We start from the raw sequence: 12,281 nt of genomic DNA on the forward strand, positions 1-12,281 counted from the left end.
AATAACTGAAACCAAATTACGGATATCTGCGACGTCATTTTGACGAGTAAAAAAACTAATTATAAATATCCGTGACATCATTCTGACTAGCAAAAACTGAATTACAGAAATATATAACGTAATTTGACTAGTAAAAACCGAATTATGGATATCTGCGACGTCATTTTGACGAGTACAAGCCGAATTATTGATATCTGTGATGTTATTTTGACTAGCAAAAAACGGAATTATGGATATATGTGACGTCATTCTGACTAGCAAAACCGAATTACAGAAATATATGACGTAATTTGACTAGTAAAAACGAATTACGGATATCTGTGACGTCATTTGACTATCAGAAACTAAATTACTGATTTGTGACGTGATTTTAGTAAAGACTGAATTGCATATAATCTGAAACTAGTTTTGACTGGTCAGATTGACATCATAGATATCTACGACTACAATTCATGCTGGTCAAAATGACGTCACAGACATATGTAGTAATTAGTAATTAATAATAGTCAATTTTGGGCGATTTAAAATGTTGATTTACAAACCTGTAGCTCTTGAAGTACATGCAGTCTGACACTAGAGGGAGACAGAGACTTAGCAAGATGGGGCTTACGTGCACTTTTAAGCACAACAACACGCCTTCACTGTTTAATTTAATCTGCGTGATCACCTCACGTTAAATAAATATTATATTCGGGGACAGTACAGCGCTTTGTGTGTGTGTGCGACGTCTGCAGACTGGAGCCGTGACCGAGCAGAAGTCGTGACAGCGGAGGGGGAGCTGTGGAGTGAGTCGCGGAGGAAGTGGGGCTGCTGTGTTTCCACGCAGCGGAGGCTTTTTCCGGTCAAAGTTTCCTTTGTGATTCGGAAGTCTCGTTCCTGCTTCACAGTCCCAACACACAAGCGGCGACCATGATAAGTAAGCCAAACAAAAAAAAACACGTACACGTACTGCGCGGCTCACTTATACACGCGTGTTATTTATGTCGCAGACGGACGTGACTGCGTTGAACAGCCCTGCTAGCAGCTAATGCTTGGTTATCGCTGTAGCATGCTAGCGCTGCTGCTAGCTAACTTGTGATGACTACACTTGGTAGATGAGCTTAACATGTTTCTAAATGTTAGCAACAGCTATAAATAAGTACTATAATGTGTGTATGTAGTACTATTTTACGTTCACGATGTCGTTTTTGTGCGGTTTACGCGTGTTTATACGTGTTATCCTAACTGTTGAGGGTTGACTCCCACCCAGTCAGGCTAACAATAGCATAGTATGTCTCTGTTTTGGACTGTGACAGCTGCTACTGCCTCATATGACATCTATGAAGAGGCCTACACTAGCATAGGATCGTTTGAACTGCACTTGGTATTGTTATTTTATATCATTGGAAAGCCCGATTGTCGCCTTCACAACGAGGTACAACTTGTACGGATTGTGCATCTGTGGAATGGGCAACACGGCTAAAGACAATGTGCTCCTGCGGTATTCTTCTGCTGGTGTTCACTCTCGTTTTGAGCTTCAAGTGCTGCCAGGTGTGTGCTGGCACCTGATGGATAGCATCTTAGATTCTGGAGCCAGTGGCGAGCCCACATCTCCAGGATCTGGGACCCAACTCCATCCTCCAGGATGACAACACTCTTCCACAGAGCCAGGATCACCACTGAGTTAGAATTTGGGAACGGGAAAGGATGAAATGGCCTGCCATGAGTCCAGACCTCCACCCAAATGATCAGATTTAACTTTAATCCGTACATCTCATTACTTGTGACTAATCAGGCTTCTCAAAAATATACAATGCAACATCAGCTGGTATTATTAAAGGGGAGAAATCATTGTCTGAAATAATGTTTCACCTTTCTGATGAGTTTATATTAGCAGCCCTCATGCTTCTTCTTTAGCACACAGTTGTACACGTGCTACTGGTGCTAAGCTCAATTATAGCAATGGAAAATGAGGTTAAAAAGATAATTCTCCCTTTTTAAGAATGTCTCCTTTTTGTTTTCCATTTCCCTATCAGAGCCGTTTGAAGCAGTGTCCTTCTGAAATGGGAAAACGTCTCTTCTGGATTTTATAACACAGGTAGGCATCAACCTTATTTACCTTCTGGTTAAACCTATCGCATAGGGTCAGATGTGGGCATTAAACACTCGAAAGTGTGGATTTGTTCTGCCTTTTTAAAGTGGTTCAGCCTGCTGGAGGTGGTGTGATGATGTGTGGGATATTTTCTTGGCACCCTTTAAGTAGTACCGTTCAATCATCAGTATTGTTACCGACTGTATTCATCCCTTTATGACAAGAGTATACCCGTCTTCTGAAGATGTAACAGATGCATCTCAAACTACTTTATCAAACATGACAGTTAATTCACTGAACTCCAATGCCGACCAAGGTGTGGGAACCTTGTTTACCAATTCAGTTGCACTTGGTACAAATGATTTGTTGTAAGACTATTAAAGATTGTTTTCACTGCACCGTCCTATCAGCCTGTGTCATTAACCATGTCAACAACACTGAGCAAATCCTTTGGTATCTCAGTCAGGAAGTGGGAACCACATCCTTTACCTGCCTGCCGGGAACTGTGAATGTGTTGTAACTCTCCTAGTTGTGGTTTCTAGTTTGTGTGTGTGTGAAGGTGAAAAAAATCATAGTTGTCAGCAGGTGTGTGTGTCTATGATTGTGATGATTGTGATACATTTTTGAAAGGCTAGTGTGGGCGTGTAGAGAAGCATGCGTATCTCGCTTTACTGCCGTGCTTGCACCAGAACTGTACACACTCCTGCATGTTTGAACAATAGCACCCGTGTGTTGGGTAACGTCAAGATAAAGCAACTGGTGTTGCTGTGAGGATCTCAGAAAAGTGGAAAAACTATTTGAAGTGTTTGGTGAATTTTAATCCTGCGTCAAAGAGATATATTCATCTCGCAGTGAATGTTTTGCACGAATCATGGCTCACGTGTCGTCTTGAAGCCACGACAAACATTGTGTCACTGTCAAATCATTTGCACCATAATAGAGGGTACACTGTGTCCTAGATGCCAGTAATGCATTATCCAGGATTTGAGTCATTTCCTTGTAAAAAAAAAAAAATATATTATGTCACACTCCGTCAGTGTGGCGCAGGTCTTCTTTTGTTTCCTCAAGCTAAGTCTTAGCCATTTTCGCTCTGGCTCTTAACATCTTTAATCTGTGATTTTAAGGTTGTAATATGATAGGATTTGTTCAAGTTGAACATGTGTAACTCTGTATGCGTTGGCTGCTGAGTCAGCTCGTCCTGACTAAGAGGAGAAACACTGATGCCGTCATTGCTAAAGACACACGGACTGGCTTGAGAGTGCAGTGGCAAAATCTGGAGGATGAACGTGGGGGAGAAACTTCAAACTGGAACCTTAAAAACAAATTTGAGTTCAGAATATACAGCCCAGAAGCGCATAACGCTGCAACTTGGCCTTACATCCACTTTGAATCCATAGAGAATTATGTTATGTTATGTTGTCCTCAGAAAAGGGGTTAACTTCTTAATCTAAAGCCGGAATCTTTTGCTGGAAAAAGACCAACACGGACTTAGTGGATGACTGAATTTGCGTCGACCCTATCAGACCTCTGCACACACATGGGGAAGAAAGTATTTGGTATGGTTTTGAAACTTGCTACTTGCTACGGAGGAGCTTCTCCTTAGGGAACGGGGACCTCAGATAACTGTTAACCTACCTGCGTCTCCAGTTGAGGAACCTAAGTCTAAATTAAGTTACCGGGGGAGATCGTTTTACCCTTAGAAAGGTCCCTAAGGTTGAGAAGTCGGGCCTTAAACAACTGTATGGGTGGAGCTAATGCTATCTAATGCTGTTTTTGGCAGAATTGTCATAAAATCAACATTGAAAGTTACTTCTGATTTTGTCCATGGCGTCCATTTCTTATTGGAAATGACGTGTGCTTCTCAAATACCTTGCGATTCAGACGTAAACAAATGCACAATTGGGAGTATGGCGTGTCCAAGTCATATTTAGACATGGAGGCCGCTGACTTTGTGTGAACATTTCCTGGGTCCGGTGGTTTTATTGTGAGAGAAAGAGAGCAGAGTGACATCTCAGACAACACTGCCTCGTTGTTTTCTGCTCCACCCGACAGTAAATGACAGAATCCCCCCGTCAGAACCCCGCGATCAGGAAACGCATATTTCCAGAGAGAGCAAGAGTGAGATCATAACACATGATAGCGGGTAGGCTTTCCTCTGTAAACAACCATTAGTGTTTGACTGCCCTGTCCAGAGGAGAGTTTTACACAAGACGACATTTAAACACTTTTGTCAAATTTAAGGTCAGTAAATCAGGAAAATCTCCTCCGTAAAGCAGGTGTAGATAAATTAAACCCTTTGCCCTGAGTTGTAATGAGAGCATATCCTTTCAGGCTGCATGTTTAATCTCAAACAGCTTTGTGTTTAATCCCGTCGTGCCATTCATGAACTTAATAATATTCAATCTTTGCACTGACGGAGCATTAACTTGGTCTTTGACTACGTTTGTATCTGCTGGCATCTTCAAGTCAAAGTCAAATCCAAAGGGATGGGAATTGTCGAACGGTAACAGGACTGGATTTATATGCAATAGAAATTTGACTCCCAATAGCATCATCTAGGTATGCTAGTCCACCTTTGGGCAATCCTATTCAGTACCTTTTCCGTTTTTACTGATATAAATGAATTTTATTCCCTACTGGGTCTCATCGATGGACCGTTCCATCGTCCAAGGCCCTGCTTGTGCAGCAGAACATCAAATGCCATGTGTTGTTATTGGATAAACGAATTTAGCGCATCAGGTCAAGAATACGCCGCATGAATAATAAATAAAAAAATGTGTTGTAATTTTCATCTCGGATAACGTGCTATTATTGATTTTTATTCCTAAACGTAATGTCCTGAAATTGGACGCTCCGTTTCGTCCAATGCATTGATCGCGAACGCAGCGCACTCTACCCAGTAATCACGTTAGCTTAAATGAATTATAAATGAAGCTTTAAAAAAAAGAAAATCTGCAGCTTATTAAATTATATTAACCCATTTGTTACAGTTGTGCATCAGAGCTTAATTATTTACGGAGTTGTGTTTTCAGGGAGACCATTGTGGGTGTTTTGTGTCGTTTTCCTGCCCGTAAGGTGCTATGCTGTACGTGTTAAGCACAATGCTAATCAATGAGCTTTAGAGGTGCTGGTACATGGATTTGTTTCCGTGTCTCGAGGCTTTAACTGGATGTTGGATGTAGCTTTGTATTTATTTAGCACACAGACACGAGGGTGGTTTCACGTCTTTCCTCAATCTCGCAACAGGAAAGTGACGGAGTGATAAACCCGGAGCTGTTTTAACCAAGCTTATGTTTGTCTGATCCCACTCACTCCGATAAACTCTGGTTGTTGATGTTGGGTTCCCACAAGTCCAGCTTTTTTTTTTACGGTAAAGGGCCGCTTTCTTAATTTTTCCCAGGGGGGAAAATTCGTAGACAAAACAGAACATGCACACACACACACATACACACACTTAATACGTTTTTACAGCTTCCTCCATGAAACAGCGATGGCTTCAATGTGTGGAAATCACTCTTGAGGTTGTTAAGAAGTTTAAGGCGGGGGGGGGGGGGGAGGAGGGAAAAAAAAAAAGTCCATGAACAGAGTTCTGGTCCTCGAGCGCAGCAGCAGCCACGGCGACAGTCGTAAAAGCACAAACATGCAAATTCGTCCCTGTTGGCTTATTTAGCCTGAAACCTTACATTCTTCCTCATTGCATGGGTATTTGTGTTATGTGTGTGAGACAAAGAGACATAGAGACAAAAAAGGTGCTGAGTTTCCTAAGACTGGCCTGTTGTAGCCTGTAAAAAAATACCCCTAGGTGCCATTTATCTTGATTTTTTTTATTCCTTTCTGGAGTACTCTGTGCTGATTGGCCAATGCAGGCGAACCGATGTATTAAATTTCTGAACCTATAATACGTTTGGAGCAAAGAATGGACTGGGGCTTCAGGGATTACGTCTTACTTACTGCTTTTACTGCCATTAACCAAATTTTAAACAGGAAAGTCCGGGTTTCTCTCAGGTTTCCCACAGAGAGCTGTGGTAAGAAAAGAAAAGAAAAGAAAAGAAAGAACAAAGCAAAACAGATATGCTCACTGATGAATTGAGAGCTATAACCTGAGGTGATCCATCAGTGAGGGTTAACCTGAACTTAACCTGCCTTCCTGTCCAATATAATGCCAACTCTGTGCCTGTGCACTGAATACAGTTCTGTTTTTGGAGTTGCATGAACACATTTGGACAGCGTAAGCTATGACTGTTCATTAATAAGTTGATATTAACATGAATCCTGGATCCATTTCCTCCAATCACATGATCAGATCTCACCTTTTTGTATGTTTTTAAAGAGGCTTACCTTTGTCAACCTGTTAATTTGTTTTTTTTATTGAACTAATCACCGACTATTTTTTAAAATAGTATTAATTGAGTGTTTTTAAAGAATTCGAAACAAGTGTTATGATTTAATTCTGATTCTTAAATGTCACTATTTTCTGGTTTCTTTGCTCTATATAGCAAAATAATCCTTTTACGGCAGTTTTTCGTGACGTGGCACCGAAGTCCAGGCACCGTTTACCCATTAGCTGCGTTAGCTCCTTTACCGCCGTTAGCGCACCTACAGTGGAACTGGAGCGGTCTGTTTATTAAACGAAAAAGAGCAGCGCTACAAATACCTAGCGTGCTGTACCTGTGTACTGCGTATGTGTGCCTCTGTTTTTAAAGGTTAGCGTTACTTTAGAAGCTCATTTTAACAATCGGGAGTCACGTAAACATGACGTCACTTTTTCCAGTCAGCCGTCATGGAAACACGTGGATGGTTAACTGATGGTAAAACGACCGTTAGCTGCAGCCGTAGTGCTGATTGAATCGAAGCACTACTCGCGCAGCTGTAGCATGAAATAGGATATTAACCATTAACTGGATCCGTTTCAGCGTTTCCGCCGCTATGTGCCGCTAACTAACAATTTTCTTTTTGTTTTGTTTTGCCAAGGTCTCTCCATCGCCATGGCAACACCGCACCCAGCCAAAGGGGAGGAGCCGAGTCCTGAAAGTATGATGGTCGTCAGCGGGACGCCAAGTTCTGCCCAGAGCCCTCAGAGCGAGGCGGTGACCAGCGAGCTTCAAGAGCTGACCCTTCAGGCCCCTCCCAGCCCGCAGCCTATACAGGAGCGCAAGAATGGTGAGGACGCTGTTAGTACGCTACATGGGTGTCGCGGGGGACGTTGTTATCTGGTTATCTTTTAAAACAACTTCCTCCAAGGTTTTGATATAAAGCTCTCATTGACTCAGGCAAATTGATATGAAAATGTTTTGCATTTGTTTTGCTGGACAAACACATTTTTGATTCATTCACTTGCAAAACCTCCCTCAATATGTGTTTATCACAGTTTTACCGTGTTCCTGCACATGCACTCGGTGCTTTGCATGTGTAGGTGTTGGGAGGAGGTTTATTCATCAAATTTGCGTTCCTACATTATCACAACAGTTTTCTGAGCCATTGCGTGAATGAACGAGTGCCGTTTTGCGATGTTCGCAAATGTTATAAGTCTGTGTTTTGCTTCTCGAGTGCCTACTTTGACTGTAGCACTTCACATCCTCCTGTTTTTAATCTAAATTCCTCCGAGCTTTACAAGACTCCACGGAGAACATGTTGCTTAAGGTTAGAAGAAGTTAAATATCAGACGTGTCTGTACATTTTGTTCACTTGTCAGCGGAGCGCTCACCTCAACGCAGAGGTCGCTTATCGGCGAGAGGGAAAACACGGATTCGAGTGCTCAGGTGATGCTGTGTGTTTGCAGTACAGAGGAGTCTCGGCGAAGAAGCCGCGGCGCTTAATTGGCTTGTTCTTCAGCGCTGACCTCCATTACAGGAGATTAGAGGAGTGGACTATATGTGGGGACGTGAGACTGTGTTGGCCTATTGTGGTGTCTCTGTGGAGTTCACAGAGTTTGCTTACATTCATTCAAAGAGTGTAAACGCAGATGTTTGGTTATGAAAATGCATATTTAATCGTGGTTTTGTCTGCTTTATGAGGCTTTGTATGGGCCTTGATCACTGCATGACAAACATTAGTCAAATTTCATAATTTTTGGGGGTTTGACGTCAATTTATCTATGACTTCATCCATTATCGAAGTGATCTTTCAAGCTCAAATAACAATCGTTCTGCGCTCTACTAACATCACATGTTTTTTTTTCTTTACCTTTAATCTCTGGGATGTTGATATAGCTAAACATGCGTCTCAAGTCTTTTTCGGTGTTGTTTCCTATTGTGGTTTCTATACGTGCGTCATCAAATCTTAAACCGGTTGGTGATAAAAATCAAATAACAGATATTTCTCATTGGACTCGGGTTCGTCTAAGCCAGAAAAAGTAAGGTTTTATTTGTCCAACCAGATGTATTTTCTTTTTTTGCAGCATAACATGAGAGGTTTTTGAAGGAGCACTAGTGGCACTCGTGGTCATTTATTGGAAATTAAGCAGTGAATTCTCACGTGTACTTCAGGTACTCTGATTCTTAAATACTGGCTTACCTGCATTTGAAATCTATATACGTGTGTAAACTATAAAGAACAGTACTTACTAAAACAATACAGTACATTACTGTTAGTGTTTACCTTTGGCCTGCAGCCATCTATCAAGTGTTTTGGCCCTGCAAGGGATGAAGTTTGTGCACATGGGTGTAAACTGTTGTGGGAAGCACCCAGAATAAGGGATTATAATTTGAATGCACAGAAAAAAATATATACACATATTCCCTTAATGATATCATGTCTGAAAACTCTGCAAACCTGGGTGTTTCTGTGGAAAAGCAGATTTGATTGTTGTGCAGTGGTCATTCCTGGCCACAGTACAGCATTTCCCTTTGACACACACACCTTGCTATATCACACTGGCCATTGTTTAAAGCTGGGCGTTGGTTGCCCAGTTGAGTGGTTGACGGGTTTGTTGACGGGCTCGTCGATTTCTCAGGAGAAAAGTCCGCGGCGGTAAACGATTTAGATTTAGATTTAGATAAAAGCTGTCGATGGCACCGCAGTCGTCTCCGTCTCCCGTCCACGCTGATAAAAACAGAGGGATGTGTCGTTATGCAACACGTATGATGGACGGTGTTTACATGGTTTAACAAAATGTTTAAGAGCATGTCTTACGGTCCTGTGACTGCTTGTCACGGGACCCATGTTTACCTCATAGCGCCACACAAAGACACACACACACACGGCCTCAGGCCACCACTCCCAACTTTTAAACAACCTCTCCTCTTGTTGGCCTGTTTTTTTTTTTATATATATACACTTAAGTCTCCTCTGCCAGAAAGAGACAAGTTTGTGCAGGTCCTTTCTGCAGCTCACCTCACCTAGCATGAAGATGCCTTCAGTGGCTGCAGCAGCTGGTGATGCATGTATCTGCATGTGTGTACAGTGAAACAGTGGAATGCCTGCATACACTGCACGAGTATTAAAACCTTATCTTTCGCTTTATCTTTGAAAGCAAGGTTATGCAACGTGTTTATCTGTTCCTCAGTAATAAGAGCAGTGCTGGAGATTTATTGTTAAACACGCATGTGTGTGTGTGTGTGTATATAGGAAGAGTGGTGGTGTTTCTTTAAGACAAATGTTTACGTCAGCGTGCTAGTGCCGTGTCGGCTTTGATTTAAGATGTACAAAAAGTCACTTTTTTCACTATGTGGTTTTTCCAGTCACAAATGTGTGTTTAAGTTGGTCGAGTAAATGTGAGAGTGAAGCTTCAACACTTGGTGGAGGGGAGAAGACCACGGGAGTGGGGGGGGGGGGGGCTGCAGCGTCAGGAGGAGGAAGGAGGGGGAAGGAGGGGGAGGAGGTCGTGTCTGAAATGGCACTATTGCATAACTTTGTCAGTGCGGGAATAGTAGGAACGCGAGTGGAAACGGAGAGCAAGAAAGAAGGAGTTGTGTTACTCGTGCATGAGGGTGTGAGGCTCCCTCTTTGTAGCTTTTTCTTCTAAAGTGGAACGATTTTCTCTTCTTTCTTTTCTTTTTTAAGTCCTAGAGGCAAGAGAGAGAGAGAGAGAAAGAAGGTGCAGCCAAACGCAGAGACTGGAACCCATGGGTGGACCTTGTTGTTAGCCAGGGAGCAACAAGGGACAGACTGACACACGCCCTCCTGTCTCTGCTGCTGGGGCATGCACACACTTGTAGATAGGCGGTCCACGCACAGGGAATGTGAGCTGCTCACACTGTTTGGTACAAAGTCGCCGGGTTAGAGGAAAACTTATTTCATGTGGATTTGTCCTCAGCTTCCTGCTGTTGCTGTTGCTTTTGTTTTTTTTTTTTCCACACTTTCACTTACACTGTGGAGACTATGACTCGCTGAACTTTGCCGGCACAGTGAAAGCGCACCTTCGGGCATGGTGCAGAGGGATATGACTGTCAACTCAGGTAAAAGATCACTTTTTTTTTGGACAATATACGCAAACTATTCTTTGTTGGGGGGGGGGGGGGGGAAGAACAACAGTGACTGTCAGCACTTTGCTTAATAACCTTTAAGTTTGAGGTTTATTGACATGGCGGTGTGAAGAGCCGGTTTGTTTGTGAAGGGCTGCTCTGTGTGTGTGCAAGAGTTCACGCTGAACCTTCAAAACCTTTTTCCTTAGACCACAAAGTTTATCAGTTTATCAACTATTGCATCTATAAGCACAAATAATCTGTCTCCTCCAGTCACAACCTTGTTTGTGGTGACTCTGTGATGATCACAGGTGGCAGCGACAGTGAGCTTTTACTTAGAGGGTTTTCAAGTGTGTTTGCAGAATTTAAACAGATTTATTGAAGGCATCTTGAAGCTGCTCCTCTAATCTCCTGTATCTCCTGTAACTGCGCTCATTAGCTCAACAAGCTGTGACTATACTTTGGCTAGCTCAAATCTACATACACTAACGCTCAAAAGTTTGCCGTCACCTGTAGAATTTTGTTGTGTTTTCCATTAAAAGTCACACTTTTATCCGTCAAAAGAGTTGCAAAATGAATAGAAAATATAGTCAAGACATTGACAAGATAATGATTTTTATTCAAAATAACTGTTTTCAGCTGTGCTGACATCATTGCACAAGGGTTTTCTAATCATCCAATAGCCTTCTAACGCCATTAGCAAACACAATGTATCATTAGAACACTGGGAATGGGCCTCTATACACCTATGTACATATTCCATTAAAAACCAGACGTTTGCAGCTAGAATAGTCGTTTACCACATTAACAATGTATAGAGTGATTCATTTAATGTTATATTCATTGAAAAAAAGTGCTTTTCCTTAAAAAAAAAGGACATTTATAAGTGACCCCAAACTTTTGAACGGTAGTGTATTACAAAATGATGTCAGTATATGTCGAGACAAAATAAACCGCAGACCCGCAGAATCCAGATGTCACACATAGGATAATGATGTTGTCGAATGTGAATGCTGTGCATTCATAAGTCTAAGGTAACGGAAAACGAGCTGCACAGTATGTGCACTAGTGTTTAAATGCACTTTTTACGAGGTCATTTTAGAGGTTAGCAGGGTCTGTGTCGTGGGCAGAACGGGGGGGGGGGGGCATGTCAAAAGGTGTGTTTGATTCATTTACCTTTTCTCAGAGAGGGGACAGCCCCTCCTCCTTCAGACGAGGCCAGGGCAGCACCGCTCCCTCAGGACTGACCTCAGTCCAGGGTCCAGGATCCAGACTTAGAGAGGTTTGACTTTGAGTGAAGAAGAGGATCAGAGAGAACAGCTCAGGCTCTCTGACAGAGACTGGAGCCAGAAACTGGGTTAGAGGCATCACGCACTCCAGCTCCAGATTTAAGTGGAAATGACCCAGTCGTCTCAGTCGGAACAGATTGTTCCACTTGGTTGACGCAGACGGTGTCTACTGTGGATGTGATTTTTTAGATCATGAAAGCAATGAGGCGTGAGTTTGCGCTGGGGTTTTTTAGCATGTAAGCTAGAGCTGCAACTAACGATTCTTTTTCGTAATCGATTAATCTGTCGAAAATGTCAAAAAATGGAAATGATGTTCTCCAACGTCTTGTTTTGTCCACAAACCATGATTTCTTTGTTATGTGGAGCAAAGAAACAAAGAAAATATTCACATTTAAGAAGCTAAAACGATCAGAAATCTTGTTTTAAAGGTCCCATATTATGCAAAATCAACTTTTTAAAATCATTTTAAGACGCTAAATCCCTGGAATTATTGTCCGTAAAACCCGCGAGAGTGCTGGC

General features: G+C 42.3%; 1 protein-coding gene across 5 annotated transcripts in view; it reads left to right on the forward strand.

Annotated features, from left to right (window-relative positions):
• The first annotated feature begins 746 nt into the window (after positions 1-746).
• Positions 747-12,281, forward strand: part of mrtfab (myocardin related transcription factor Ab) — a 46,780-nt gene continuing 35,245 nt past the window's right edge. For all 5 annotated transcript variants that reach the window (XM_083903566.1, XM_083903572.1, XM_083903568.1 and 2 more), the window contains exons 1-3: positions 747-916; positions 2,016-2,077; positions 7,043-7,231. In XM_083903566.1, coding sequence (XP_083759692.1) covers positions 7,057-7,231 — 175 coding nt within the window. In that variant the 5' untranslated portion in view covers positions 747-916; positions 2,016-2,077; positions 7,043-7,056. The remainder of the gene's footprint in view (positions 917-2,015; positions 2,078-7,042; positions 7,232-12,281) is intronic.

Source organism: Microchirus variegatus, assembly GCF_963457635.1.
Source record: "Microchirus variegatus genome assembly, chromosome: 17".
In the NCBI taxonomy this organism is placed as follows: domain Eukaryota; kingdom Metazoa; phylum Chordata; class Actinopteri; order Pleuronectiformes; family Soleidae; genus Microchirus; species Microchirus variegatus.